This window comes from Bos grunniens, chromosome 22 (assembly GCF_055505025.1).
Source record: "Bos grunniens cultivar Pamir isolate PY7600 chromosome 22, Bosgru_T2T1.0, whole genome shotgun sequence".
Taxonomy (NCBI): Eukaryota; Metazoa; Chordata; class Mammalia; order Artiodactyla; family Bovidae; genus Bos; species Bos grunniens.
The window spans coordinates 48,334,025-48,349,929 of NC_141186.1; the positions used below are offsets into that span (position 1 = coordinate 48,334,025).

Below are 15,905 nucleotides of genomic sequence, written 5' to 3' on the forward strand. Positions count from 1 at the left end.
CACTACTTAATTAAAGAAGCCCTTGATTGCTTCTCATTGAGAGGTAGTATATAGTATAGTGCTTGAGGAATTAGAATATGGATGCTTTGCTAGGTTTGAAACCTGATTTTCCTTCTTACTAGCTGTAGGACACTGGCAGGTACTGCGTATTCTGTGCTTGTTTCCTCATGGTGGCTATGGTTACCTTGTCCAGTTGTTGAGAGTATTAAATGGCTTAGTATGTTTAAGTGCTTTGGATAGTAGCCACACATGGAAAATCCTCAGTAAATATCATATGTGTTATTTCTTCTCTTCCTGTCCAGTTTCCTTGTGTGCCACTTATCTGGTTGGTTCCGATGCTTCAGCCACAGAGGCCTCCTCTCACTTCCTCCCTACCTTAGAGCCTTTGTGTGTGCTGCTCCCTGTGCCTGGACTACACTTTCTTTTCTGTCCTTTTTGACTCGCTGCAGTTTCCCCTTTGTTGTTGATCATTCAGTCGTGTCCAACTCTTTGCAATCCCATGGACTGCAGCACACCAGGGTTCCCTGTCCTTCAGTATCTCCTGAAGTTTGCTTGAACTCATGTCCATTGTGTCGGTGATGCCATCCAACCATCTCATCCTCTGTCACCCCCTTCTCCTCCTGCTCTTAATCTTTCCCACCATCAGAGTCTTTTGCAATGAGTCTTTCTTCACATCAGGGGACCACAGGTATTGGAACTTCACCATCAGTCCTTACAGTGAATAATCAGGAAATGTTGGTCTCCTTTAGAATTGACTGGTCTGATCTCCTTGCTGTCCAGTAGACAAGAGTCTTCTCCCGCACCAGTTAGAAAGCATCAATTCTTCAGCGCTCAACCTTTAGTATCACCTTGAATATCTCCCTTAGCGCCCCCCAGCCCCCACCCGCCGCCTCCAACCAGGGACCATGTCAGTGTCCTCTTATTTTAGGTTAGGTCTGCCGTTATGTTCTGTTTTAGCACCCACTGCTTTTCCTTCTTAGCACTTTAAATAATTCTTTTAAATTGTTAGCTTAAATTTTCTTCCTCCTATTGAAAATAAGTGTCATGAATGCAGAAACTAAGTCTCTCTTGGTTACTTTACCTTTACCCCCTGGAATAGTAGATGGTAATGAACTGGTGTTCCATAAATATGGGGAGTGAATGAATTATAGGTGGAATGATATAGTTTAAATGTTTTGGACTTGGAGTAGAAAAGGAAGCTGAGAGAAGAAAGCTTGTTCAGAGGATTTAAATCTCACTACCAAGTTTATACTCAGTTGTTCCTATCTGTGAAAGTATGAGTTTCAGTGCTTAAGTTGTATGAAAGGACTTTGGATAACTGGTAGTTACCTCAAATGGGATATCCGTAGTATTAACAGTTATTAAGATTTTCTCTATGCTCAGTAGGAAATTTAGTTTTAAAATCTGAAAAGGATGTTATGCTCATTTTACAGATTTAAAAAATGGACATAATGTAGTCTGTATAAGATAGCATATTTATCGTGGGTGGAGCTGGAGCTAGAATCTGTTTAAAAGGTTTTTATGAGAATCCATTCCTGGGGATCGAATACAGATTCAGAATCTTGTTGACAGGTGCAGAGGTATTTCCTCTTGTAGGTATCACAGGCAGCTGTGGCTGTTGAGTTCCTGTCCCACCGTTAGGGTTTTCTGCATTGTTGTCCTTTTGGTCTGTTCACATTCTGCCTTCAGGCAGCAGCTTCTTTCCTCTTTCTACTCTATTAGGCATATGTAAAGGCAGTATCTGAGATTGTTTTGCATGTAAGTAAAGCAGGAATAAATAGATTCATCCATGTGCAGCATGGATGGGCCTCAAAAACATGCTGAGTGAAAGAAGCGAGATACAAGAAACCACATACTGTATGATTCCATTGCTGTGACATGTCCAGAAGTGACAAAATCTCTAGAGACAGAAAGTTGATCAGTGGTTGCCTGAGGCTGGGGATGGAACAGGGAAGAACTGCAGGTGGGAAGGAAGTTCTTTTCCAGAGGGATAGAAATATTCCAAAATTGGAGTATAGTGATGGTTACACAAATCTGTAAATTTACTGAAGATAATTGAATTGTACACTTAAAATGGAACATTTTGGCATGTGAGTTATATCCCAATAAAACTCTTTTTTTTTTTTTTTTGAAGAATAAATGATATCAGAGCTTATTTTGGAAGAATTGTGCTTTTTTTGTAAGTGTAATTGTAGACAAATATAGTTCATACTTTTTGGTTCTGCATAATATTGTAGGTAAATGAGATGGGAAACTAGATAAAATAATACATTGTATCCTGAATCTTACTAAGACAGAGCTTTGAAAGCTAAACTCCTCCCCCATTCCCCAGAACTTCATTAAGAATTGGAGTTTTTGTGGATAGACCTGCTCAGTATTATAATCTAAGTTGAAGAGGTAGTGATTCACATATATATGTTTATTTGTTGTGATTTTTAGATATCAAGATCTTAATAGCTTGCTCTCTCTGTGTCTACACACACACACATATACCTTCAAAATTAGAAAAGGTGTCAATTTTTGTTTCTAATTACATCTATGCTGCCAGTGTGTTTTTATCTGCCGTTTCAACCCACCAGAGTGTTGCGTCTTATGAGTGAGTAAACACTGGACTGCAGCCTGTTAATGTGTTCTTTTTGATTTTTCAGCACTTTCACTTGGACCCTTCGATGCCCATTGAACAGATGCTTGAGAATTGCAAGTAATCTTCAGATTGTAGCATAACCATAAGGCCTGTCCTCTGTGTGGGGAGGAGCTTACCCATGTGCTGTGGAAATGAACGGGGAGCAGCAGACTGATGCAGGTATCGGTTTTGCTGAGCGGAATCTGTTTTTCGGAGTGCAGAATTCCATTACTCACCTGTGTTACATTGTCAGGCTTATCTTTCTACCACTAAATGGGAAGCTCTTTGAAGATACGAGTTATCTTTCTTTGTACCTGGCACCAGGGGTGCTCAGCCTGTTTGCTGAAAAAGTAAATAACTTTTATGAGCAGACTTCGTTTAAAAAAAAAAGGTAATTTGTTTTGAAGTAATTATCAATTCATAGGAGCTTGCAAAGATTCTGACAGTCTTCATGTACCCATCACACAGCTTCTACTGTAAGTGACATCTCATTTAAGTATAGTGCAATATAAAAGCTGGGAAATTGATATATGTATCAAATGTATGTATTTCTCTATGATTTGTGTAAATTCCTGTAACTGCCACTTCAGTCAAGATACAGAACTATTCCATCGCCACACAGAGCTCCTTTGTACTGCCCCTTTACAGTTACACCGACTCCTCTTCCCCAGCATTCCCTAACCCGAGGTAACCATTAATCATTTCTTCATATCTATAATTTTGTCATTTCCAGAATGTTACATAAGTAGAACCACACAGTATGTGACTTTCTGAGATGGGCTTTTTTTCACTCAAAATAATGCCCCTGAGATCCATCCAAATTCTTGAATATATCAGGAATCTGTTCTCTTTTATTGCTTGGTAGTATTCCATGGATATACTGCCGTTTGGTTAACCATTCATCTGTTGCAGTACATTTTGGTTGCTTCCAGCTTTTGGCTTTTATGAATAAAGCTGCTATGAATAATCATATACATGAGATTTCATTTTTCTGGGATAAATGCCCAGGAGCACCGCTACTTTCCAGTGTGGCTGTACCATATACATTCTTTCCAGCAATGTATGAGATCTGATTTCTTCACATCCTCACAGCCATTTGGTATTGTCACTATTTTTACTGAAGTCGTGCTGATAAATTAACAGATCATCTTGGTCTTACTTTGCATTCCCCTAATGGTTAGTGATGTTGAACAGGTTCTTACTTGCCATCCCTACATCGTCTTCAGTACCATGGCATCGTAGTTTTGGCTCATTTATCAGTCATATTGTTTGTTGCTTTTTAATTGACAACTTTATTGAAGTACTTTTTTTTGAGATACAATTCACATACTGTAAAATTTACCATTTGAAAATATACAATTCAGTGGTTTTTAGTATATTCACAAGCACTACTACTTAATTCCAGAACATTTTCATCACTCCTCAGAAGAAACCATTGGCAGTTATTTCTTGCTTAATCCAGCCTCTGGAGATCATGTCTACTTTCTGTCTCTATGCTGCTGCTGCTGCTAAGTCGCTTCAGTCGTGTCCGACTCTGTGCAACCCCATAGACAGCAGCCCATCAGGCTCCACCATCCCTGGGATTCTCCAGGCAAGAACACTGGAGATAGATTTTACCTATTCATACTCTTTTTTTATTAATGTTTCCATGGTATATCCTTTTCATCCTTTCACTTTCAACCTCTGTGAATCATTATATTTGAAGTACGTTTCTTATAAAACCATATAGTCATTAAAAATTTTTTTTCAGTCTTGTAATTGGTGTGTTTAGACCATTTACAGTTAATGTAATTGTCGATATGTTAAGGCTCATGTGTGCCTTTTTTTTTTTTTTTTTTTAACATCTGCCGGTTTTGTTCATTTGTTTTCTCTATTTTTTGTTCCTTTTCCTATCTTCCTGTGGGATACTTGAAAATGTTTTTAGAATTTTGTTTTGATTTGTCTCTACAGTGTTTTGTTTTTTTTTTTTTTTTTAAAGATTTTGTTTGCTGGAGTCTTTGTTGCCCTTCAGGCTTTCTCTAGTTGCAGAGTACAGGGGCTACACTCTAGTTGCAGTGCACTGGCTTGTCATTGGGGTGGCTTCTCTTGTGGCATAGCACAGCCTTTAGGCACACAGGCTTCAGAAATCGCGGCTTGCGGGCTCTACAGCACTGGGTCGGTAGTTGTGGCGCACAGGCCTAGTTGCCCCATGGCATGTGGGATCTTCCTAGAGCAGGGGTCGAACCTATATCCCCTGAGTTGGCAGGCAGATTCTTAACCAATCTATCATCAAGGAAGCCCTGTATACTGTTCTTGAGTGTATCTCTGTGTAGCTTTTTTAGTGGTTGCTTTAGGTATTATATATACCTAACATATCCCATTGGAGAAGGCAATGGCACCCCACTCCAGTACTCTCGCCTGGAAAATCCCATGGATGGAGGAGCCTGGTAGGCTGCGTTCCATGGGGTCACTGAGGGTCGGACACGACTGAGCGACTTCACTTTCACTTTTCACTTTCATGCGTTGGAAGAAGGACATGGCAACCCACTCCAGTGTTCTTGCCTGGAGAATCCCAGGGACGGGGAAGCCTGGTGGGCTGCTGTCTATGGGGTCACACAGAGTCGGACACAACTGAAGTGACTTAGCATAGCAAGCAACATATCCCATTCTGCTGATGTTATCATTTTGTTAGAGTGAAGTGTAGAAATTTTACCTGCTTTTTATATCTCCTTACCTACTCTTATTTATAATAAAACTTGTCTTAAATATTTCTCTACATATTTTGAGAACCAGATTAGATATTGTTAAAATTTGGGGGAACTTTCCTGGCTGTTCAGTGGTTAAGACTGCACTTCCAATGCAGGGTGTTACAGGTTCCATCCCTGGTCAGGGAACTAAGATCCCACATGCCTTCTGGTATGGCCAAAAAAAAAAAATTTTTTTTGGCTTCAGCTGTCAAATATAGTTTAGAAAATTCAAGAGAAGAAGGAAAATGTTTCATAATAATGTTTTCCACTATTTTTATTTTTTGTTCTTTATTAATTCCTGATTTTCCAAGATTCCTTTTACTAGCATTTCACTTCTGTTTATTGAATTTCCTTTAGCCATTTTTCTAGTGTAGGTCGGTTGGTGATAAAATTATTAGTTTCCCTGTCTCTGGTCACTTCCCTTAGAAGAGGTACTGTTTCTCTTGCTGCTTTCAAGATTTAATGTCTTTCATTTTCAGCAATTTGACTCTGTGTGTCTGTGTACAGATTTCCTTGGGTTTATCTTGTTTGGGGTTTTCTCAGCTTTTTAAAATTGTAGGCTCATGTCTTTTGACAAATTTGAAACATTTTCAGCCATTATTTCTTCTAGGACTTTTACTGCCTTGTTCTTTCTCTTCTTTTGGAACTCTGAAGACACTTTTGTTAAATCTTTGTTATTGTTGCACAGCTTTATGAGGCTCTTTTCATTTTTTTCTCTGTGTTGTTTAAATTGAAGTGTTTTCTATTGCTCTTTAATTTTAGTGATTCTTTGTTCTCCCCATTCTGCTTATAGAGCTTATCTATGGAGGGTTTTTTTTTTTGGTTATATTTTCAGTTCTAAAATTTCTTTTTTTAGCTGAGGAGGAATGAGAGATGGGAATAGGTCCAACTTAAAGTGCCACAATCCCACTCTTCTGACAGAGGTTCAATAACTTGTCTTGAATAGATGCTTTTCAGTTTGGGGTTTTTTGTTGTTTTTTTTTTCCCCTTCAGTTAATTTCAGAACTTTGAAATGGTCAAGTTTCATTGTTTAGCCAGTATTTTTGCTGCTTTTCTGAAAGAGTAAGGTATTCACTTTGCTATTTAGGAAGTTGATTTGTTTTCTTTTGTTTTAAATGTTGTCATTAACTCATACAGTATATATATTACGTGTGAATTTAAATCCGTTGCTGTCATCATTCATTTGATGATCAAATTATTCCATTCTCAAGCAGTGAGAGTTGTTTCAGATTGGTTCCTGTGTTCTTTGGATGTGATGTCATTATATCTCTGATAGTTTTAGTCCTTGCTTTCTGGCATAGTAAGATTCCAAGGTTCCTCCGGTACATTTCCTGCCCCAACTTTGCAATCTGACATTTCTCTGAGAAGCTCTTTTTTTTTTTTTTAAGTGGATATGATGTTTATCGGAGAAGGCAATGGTACCTCACTCCAGTCAGTACTCTTGCCTGGAAAATCCCATAGACGGAGGAGCCTGGTAGGCTGCAGTCCATGGGGTCGCTAAGTCGGACACAACTGAGCAACTTCACTTTCACTTTTCACTTTCATGCATTGGAAAAGGAAATGGCAACCCACTCCAGTGTTCTTGCCTGGAGAGTCCCAGGGACGGGGGAGCCTGGTGGGCTGCCGTCTGTGGGGTCACACAGAGTCGGACACGACTGAAGCGACTTAGCAGCAGCAGCAGCAGCATGATGTTTATAATCTACAGCCCAGATGCTGGGGTGCTCATTGATAGTAGCTTGCCATTTCTTCTAGGTCTCATCCATAAACATAGCTGGAAAATACACATCATTTTTTTTGTTTGATGCACGATGTGGGGGATCCTAGTTCTGTGACTAGGGATCGAACCTGAGCCCCCTGCAGTGGAAGTGTGGAGTCTCAAGCATTGGACTGCCAGCAAAGTCCCAAAATACACATCTTTTGAAGAGAAAAGAAAATCAGATGGCTTCATCTGATATTTATAATTTTATAAAATTGTATAAATTTTATATAATTTCATAAATAATTTTATAAAATTACAGGGATTTTCTTTCTTTGATTTTTATATCTTTTCTTTTGAAAATGTGTTGTTTTGTAATCTTTAATATCATCACTTATTTGTTTTTATCCTTATTTAAACTTGTTTAAATTGTTTTATCCTTATTTAAACTTATTTATTTATATAATATTCATATAATTTTCTCACAACAAGAATACCAACATTCCAGATATCAATAGAATAGTAGTGTGTGGTTTAAGATTTCATTGTTTTGTCTTTAAATATATTCCACTCAGGTTTGCAGTCAGAATTCTGTATTTTAATAATGACTTAAAGGGATTCTGTTTTCTTTGTGGTTTTTCCACCAACCATTAGGCATGTTTGTTTAAGTTCATTTTCAGTTTTTAGAATTTTTAATTTAAATATGTTTCTAAATTGTGTAAAGAATATAGTAATTATAAAGTCAAAATTATATTTATAACAACATTCCCACTTTCAGGTTGATAGAATTCATGCTTTTTATTCTTCTCCATATATAAAGAAGGTTTATTACATTTTATCCTGTTGTTCATTTTTTAAAATGTAAAAAGATAGATGTGAGCATTTGCATATATATTCATATCTCTTTGACCCTATGCAAAAATTAGAGCTACAAGAAAAACTGCTCTGTGTTTTGCTGTTTGACTTAATATGTACTGAGGATTATTCCACATCAGTATGTGGAAATCGTTCTCATTCCTTTTTACAGCTGTATAATGTTGGATGTATATACTATATTTTATTCACCCAGTTCCTTACTGATGGACATTTGGATTAATTCCAGTCTTGGTATTACATATATAGTACTACAATGAATAGCCTTGTACATACGTCTTTTTGTATTTTTGCCAGCATATCTTTGGGATAGATTCCTAGAAGTGGGATTGCTGGATCAGAAGGTAAATACATATGTAATTTTGTTAGCTGTTGCCAACAAAAATACAACCCCTTTCACCAGGGTTGTATCATTATACTTTACCTGCCTAATTACTTGCCTCACCATGAAGTGTGTTGTCAAACTTTTAGAATTTTTTCCAATCTGATATCTCAGTGTAGTTTTCATTTGCATTCTTTTAAAATGAGTAACTTTGCACCTCTTTCCATATGTTTAAGGACTATTTGCAATTCAAAAAATTCTCTTTTCATGTATTTTGCTTATTTTTTTATCAGATCATTAATTAGTCTTGTTTTTTCTCAGTTTTTAGGTAGTTTTTTTGATGTATGGGAGATTTTAGTCCTTTAATTCATTGCTTTTATTGCTCCTGTTTATTTATTTATTTTTTAATTAGCATGCTGCTTGAGGGGCTAGGGTTCTTGCCAAGGACCATGAATACAAATTGTCTAGCCTTGTTATGTTCTAGTGATGGAAGTTGGCTTTCTATTGACTCATGCTTCCAGGATGCTCCCAATAAAATCTTTATTGATTTGTTTTATTTCTAGTGAAAAATTTCAAATATGTAGAAATGAATGGAAAACATATAAGGAATACTTCTGTACCTACCATACAGAATTTAAAATTAATAAATAATAAATTAACTTTGTCCAAATTTGTTTTCATGTTTTTAAATTGTGGTATATTATCCATAACATAAAATTTACCATTTTAACCAGGTATACTGGTCATTCACATTGTTGTGCAACCATTAACACCACCATCTCCAAAACTTTTTTATCTTCCTGTACTGGAACTCTGTACCCATTAAACACTAACTCCACATTCCCCTCTCCCCCCCAGTCCTTGGAAACTCCCATTCTTGTTTCTGTCTCTATGAATTTGACTACTCTACCTCAAGTAAGTGGAAACATACAATATTTGATCTTTTGTGCTTGACTTATTTAGTGTAATGTTCTCATAGTTCATCTACATTTTGTAGCCTGTCTCAGAATTTCCTTCCTTTTTGTGACTGAATAATATTCCATTGTATGCATATACCACATTTTGTTTATCCATTCATTTGTTGATGGATACCTGGGTCAGTTACTTCCACCTTTTGGCTGTTGTCAGTATTGCTGCTCTAAACATTCATGTACAGATACCTGTTTGAGTCCCTGTTATCAATTCTTTCGGATATATACCCAGAAGTGAAATTGCTGGATCATATGGTAATTATATTTAAAATGTTTTGAGGAACCACCAAAAAATTTTCCACACTGACTATACCATTTTCTATTCCAAGACCAGCAATGCACAAAGATTCCAATTTCTCATTTCCTTGCCAAAGCTTATTTTCTGCTTTTTGATTATAGCCATCCTAATGAGTATGAGGTGGTGTCTCTTTGTGGTTTTGATTTGCCTTTAATGATATTGAAGATCAGTCCTGGGTATTCATTGGTAGGACTGATGTTGAAGCTGAAACTTCAATACTTTGGCTACCTGATGTGAAGAGCTGACTCCTTTGAAAAGACCCTGATGCTGGGAAAGATTGAGGGCAGGAGGAGAAGGGGACAACAGAGGATGAGATGGTTGGATGGCATCACTGAGTCAGTGGACATGGGTTTCGGTGGACTCTGGGAGTTGGTGATGAACAGGGAAGCCTGGTGTGCTGTGGTTCATGGGGTCGCAAAGAGTCAGACACGACTGAGCAACTGAACTGAATGATGTTGAACACATTTTCATGTGTTCCATTTTTTTAAATTAATAAAACATAATACAGTTTAAGTCTCTCTTACTTTTCTTCTAACCTTCTTTGCTTCCCTCCATCCCCAAAGGTTATTGAAATGCATGTATTTATAAACATTATATTGCAGAGTTTTGTTTTGAGGCTTAAATTATATCTTGTACTTTTTATTCTGCACCTGCTTTTTTTTTTTACTTGATGTGATTTTTTTTTTTTTCTTTTTGAGATTTATATGTCAATCCGTTCATTCATTTCAGCTGTTACATAGTAGTGCTCCATTGTAGGATTGCCATCATGTATCTGTTCTCCTACTGATTGCTTCTGTCTGTTGCTGTTAGAAACAGTACTGTGGTGAGCGTCCCTGTGTTTGCTTGCCTCCTTGTGTCTGTGTGACGCATAGACTCCCCAAGGGTGTACTCATTCAGCAGCTGTTTATCGTAGACCTGGTAGTGTTAGGCATGGGCAGTGGGAACGCGTCTGAATAAAGCCCTGCTTCTAAGCAGCTTATGTGAATTGGGGTGATTGGGTTACAATGAAGTGTTTGAATCTTTGCTCCCTCAGCAAAAATGTGCTGAGTCTCTGCTATGACAGAAATAGAGCATTTTCCAAAACAACGTTGCTGTCTTCATAGAGTTTGTTGTCTAGTGGGGAAGATAAAAAGACATAAGGTATACTTTGAGGTAGGAATGAATGCCTTGAAGATAATGAAAGCAGAGGCTGGGGGCTTCTACTTTAGATGTGCACTGATGGAAGGCCTTTCTGGTTGCTGGAAGGTCTTTCTGAAGAGGTGTTTGAGTAGAGGCTGAATGAAGTAAAGCTGTGAATGACACAGGGGAATGAGCCTAAGCTGAGGTAATAACTAACCTAGGGGCTTTGAGGAGAGAACGTGGTTAGAAAGTAAACAAACAAACCTCAGTGTTCTTTGAGTGCAGTGAGCAAGCAAGAGGCTGGTTGGGGATGCAGTGGCAAGGTCAGGAGCTAGGAGTCAGATCATATAGGGCCTTTGTAGTCTCCCAGAGATTTTAGGTTTATTGCGTGATTAAAAGGTGAAAGGTATTGTTGTTAGACCTTGCACTTAGAGCAGTAGAAATGGTGGGAAGTGATTAGACTTGGGGTATTTTTAAAGATAGTACCTACAGAACTTTCTGATTAATTGAATGTAAGATTGAAAGAAAGAGAAAAAAGTAAGAATAACTCCACAGTTTTTGGGTTGAGCCAAAATATCAGCCAGTGGTATCTTTTACTCAATTTGAGGACACTAAGGAAGAAGAGATTGAAAATTTAAGTTTGAAAGGCCTATTAAAGATCTCAAATACTTGGCAATTAGATACCAACTCACGGTCCAGAGTTATTATAATAGTTACACTCTCACCAGCTTTATATGATCCATTTAGGCGAATCCCAAATGGATCCTAGCAGGAGAGAGCATGTCACACTCTATGGTGTTGAGATTCATTCATAATCAGTGCATTAAGTGGAAATAAAAGTGTTAGTTGCTCAGTCATGTCCAACTCTTTAGGATCCCATGGACTGTAGTCCACCTGGCTCCTCTGTCCATGGAATTCTCCAGACAAGAATACCAGAGTGGGTAGCCATTCTCTTCCCCAGGGGATCTTCCCAACCCGGGGATCAAACCCTGGTCTCCCACATTGCAGGCAGATTCTTTACCATCTGAACCCCCAGATCAGATCAGTTGCTCAATTGTGTCTGACTCTTTGCGACCCCATGAATCGCAGCACGCCAGGCCTCCCTGTCCATCACCAACTCCCGGAGTTCACTCAGACTCACGTCCATCGAGTCGGTGATGCCATCCAGCCATCTCATCCTCTGTCGTCCCCTTCTCCTCCTGCCCCCAATCCCTCCCAGCATCAGAGTCTTTTCCAATGAGTCAACTCTTCGCATGAGGTGGCCAAAGTACTGGAGTTTCAGCTTTAGCATCATTCCTTCCAAAGAAATCCCAGGGCTGATCTCCTTCAGAATGGACTGGTTGGATCTCCTTGCAGTCCAAGGGGATCTCTGAACCCCCAGGGGAGCCCAAATCAGTGCATTAAGGGAAACTGCTATTTAAAAAGAAAACTTAGTTATCCTGGATGTAAAGTAAATTAACTTGTGAAGTAAGTTGTAAATTAGGTTTACTAAGTTTATATTTTTATATCTTGAGTTTTCTCTAATTGGGTCTTGCCTGTTTTGTGTTGTTTTGTTTTAATTCCAGATGCTGGATCTGGAGTGGAAGAAGTGGAGTTAAGCTGGGAAGACTATCTAGAAGAGACAGGGTCCACAGCAGTTCCCTACGGGTCTTTTAAACATGTAAGTGGTGACTATATTGCTTGACTCCCTGATCCTTTTTCATTTAGAAAAAATGAAAATCTTTTTTCATTTGATCTTTTTTCATTTAGAGACCTTATCGTATGGATCAGTTTTAAATTCCTGATATGATAACATCTCTGCCATATCTGAGCTTGGTTCTAATATCTGCTCTGTCTATTCAAACTGTGTTTTTTGTCTTGCAGTAGCTCTGTAAGTTTTTGTTGAAAGCTGGATATGTTAATAATATACTGAGTAAAAAAAAAAAGAAATAAATGAGTTTTCATTGTTTTCTGTTTATCCAGATAAAAGTTAGGCTGATTTTACTGTTCGTTTTAGCTGTGGGTGTGAGAGGCTAAAAGGTACTTTGCTGTCGTTTATTTTGCCTCACCTTTTGTACAGGAGCCCTCTTAATGTGGTGGTAAGGTACGAGGGGAGCAAAAGCATTCTCTAGTCCTGTGATTTGGTCTCAGTGTTTTAGTGAGCCTGAGTTGTGTGTATTCTTTCCCCTATTTTGGAGGCTAGAGGGGGCTGGAGTTGGGTATTTTCCTTACCTTAGATCAGTAAGGTTCTGTTCACTGTAGTTGGTTAGGACCTAGTGAAATAGTTTTTCTTGAGGGTTAGTCTTGTTAAGAAGAACAGAACGCTTTGGATGTATTTTATGATGCTGCTTTCTTCTCTCCCATATTGCAGGCAGATTCTTTACCATCTGAGCCATCGGGGAAGCCCAATTTTTGTTATAACTTGTCTCAAAGAATTTTCTAATTTCCTTTGTGATTTCTTTTTTGATCTGTTGGCTAGCTGTGTTTAATATGCACATATTTGTGAATTTTTTAGTTTTCCTTGTGTTACTGAGTTCAAGTTTTATTCCATTGTGATCAGAAAAGTTACTTTGTATGATTTTTTATTTTTGTCCTGATATGGTCAGTCCTGGAGAATGTTCCATGTTCATTTGAGAGGAATGTGCATTCTCCTGTTGCTGAGTAGTGTTCTCTTTACATCTATTAGGTCTCGTTGATTTATAATCTTGTTTAAGTCTTCTGTTTCCTTTCTGTCTAGTCATTCGATCCTATATTAATTGTAGGGTACCAATTTGTTTAGACATCAGCACAACCTTGATACCAAACCTAATAATTCAAGAAGAGAAAATTACAGAGATGTGTCACTTACAATGACTGATGCAAAAATAGCTTCATACAAAGTAAACTTTGTATACCAAACTGAATGTACCTGTATTTAAAAAGGATAATACATTAATAACAAGTTGATTTTTTCCAGGAATGCAGGATGGCTTAACATTTGAAAATAAACCAGCATAATTCACCATAGTAGTAGAGTAAAGGAGAAAATTTTTACTACTATCACAATATATAAAGAAAATTATTGATAAAATTCCATATCCACTTATGATAAAATTCTTAGCAATCTATAGATGAGAATGTCCTTAATTTGATGATGTGTATATATACAAAATCTACAGAAAACTATTAATAGTAATACGATTCATATTTCTTTTTATTATGGAAGAAGACAAAAATTATGCTGGTTAACATGATTCCTATTTGATAATTGTATTGGAGGATCTAACCAATACAATAAGGTAAGAAAAACAATTAAAATGTTTAAAAATTGAGAAGGAAGGGGAAAAAAATCATTATTTGCAGATGAATAATATATAAAATAATGTACAACTATATTAGAATTAATGAGTAATTTTTGCAAGATTTTTAAATACAAGACAGATATAAAAAAAGATTATATTTCTATATACTAGTAACAGACAAAAATGGAAGCTGAAAGATGTGATTTACAATAACATAAAAAACATCAAATGTAACAGATATTTGCAAAGAGACACAAATCTTTATTGAAATAACTTAAAATGAAGGAATATGCCTTGTTCATATAATGGAAGACTCATTGTTTTAAAGATGTCAGTTCTCCCAAACAAATCTGTAGATTTACTGCAACTCAAATCAAACACCAAAAAAAATTAGGTAGAAATTGACAAACTGATTCAAATAAGTAAAACCTGACCTCAATCTAAGACCACAGATAGAGATTAATTCAGGGTGGATATTAGTTCTCAATATGAAAGGCTTCTAGAAAGTAATATAGTAGTATTGATATATCTTATGACCTCTCGGGATAGGGAGAATTTGTTTAAAAATACAGAAAATTAATTAACCTTTTAATGGAAAAATATTGATGGATCAGAGTATATTGCAATTAATGACTTCTATTTATCAGACAACACTATCAAGAAAATGATATTTGTAATACAAGTAATTAGCAAACTGATATCTAGAATACTGAGTCAAAAGTTGGCAAAAAATTTAGGCATTCCCCAGAAGAAGTCTTAAGTGGCTAATAAAATATAAACATTCTCAAGTCTATAAATAATAATACAAATTAAAATCACAGCAAGATAATATAATACATGCTTCAAGATGGTTAAAATGAAAAAAGCTGAAAATACAGTAATATTGGTTAGAATGTTGGAGCAAGAAGATTTCTTGTACGCTATTGGGAGAGTACATTGGTGCAACCACTTTGGGAAACAGCTTGGACGTATCTTTTTAAGAACTCATGTAGGTATGCATCAAGTGACATACGGATCTATTCTTATAATCATGACAGTGTTATTAGTAGTCTTCCAAAACTGTGAACTATCCAGAGTGCCTTCTCCTAGAAGAATTAGAATGGATAAATTATGACGTATGTGTATAATGGAACATTATACAGGAGTGAAAAGAGATCAAGTACTGTTATGTGCAACAGCACAAATGAATCTCATAAGCAGTGTTGGGCAAGAAAAGCATTCATACTGCATAATTTTGCCCACATAGTGCTGAAACACAGGCAGTGTTAAACTGTAGTGTTATAATTTAGGATAGTGATTACCTTTCAGGAATACAGCAGGTTAGTGATTAGAATAAAAATGAAGTTTTACACAGGATGTATACTTTCCCTTTCTGGCTTCTCGTTTGCAGAAGCCCCCTCACTTCCCAGTGGTTATGATGGCCACATTGTACTTAGTTGTTGTGTTTCCATGGGCTCCTCCAATGCATGACAGTTCCTCATTCTCTCTGTCTTTCATGGTGTGGATACTTTTGAAGTGCAAATCATATACTAGTTATTAAGCTAAGCTAAGCTAAGCTAAGTCACTTCAGTCGTGTCCGACTCTGTGCGACCCCATAGACGGCAGCCTGCCAAGCTCCCCCGTCCCTGGGATTCTCCAGGCAAGAACACTGGAGTGGGTTGCCATTTCCTTCTCCAATGCATGAAAGTGAAAAATTAAAGTGAAGTTGCTCAGTTGTGTTGGTACAAAAATAATTGCGGTCTTGCATTGTTGAACTTGGCTGTTTGATATCAGAATACGTTCTTTTATTAATGTGGTTATGTTACACCATCATTTTAATACACATTTCTCACTTTATATTTTTTTGCTAGTGACTTATTATTTGCTGTTTATTTTATATTCATTTTAAACTAGGGAAATGATGTTAGATGAAAGGCAGATTCGAGCAGTTTTCTTATTCGAGTTCAAAATGGGTCATAAAGCGGTGGAGACAACTCACAACATCAACAACACATTTGGCCCAGAAACTGCTAACGAA

General features: G+C 37.1%; 1 protein-coding gene across 16 annotated transcripts in view; it reads left to right on the top strand.

Annotated features, from left to right (window-relative positions):
* Positions 1-15,905, top strand: part of SFMBT1 (Scm like with four mbt domains 1) — a 116,990-nt gene that overhangs the window by 64,095 nt on the left and 36,990 nt on the right. For 10 of the 16 annotated variants that reach the window (XM_086367619.1, XM_086367624.1, XM_086367616.1 and 7 more), the window contains 2 exons: positions 2,649-2,803; positions 12,194-12,288. In XM_086367619.1, coding sequence (XP_086223745.1) covers positions 2,776-2,803; positions 12,194-12,288 — 123 coding nt within the window. In that variant the 5' untranslated portion in view covers positions 2,649-2,775. Of the gene's footprint in view, positions 1-2,648; positions 2,804-12,193; positions 12,289-13,812; positions 13,886-15,905 lie in introns of all 16 variants that reach the window. The other 6 variants (XM_086367628.1, XM_086367626.1, XM_086367629.1 and 3 more) reach the window with 2 other exon arrangements.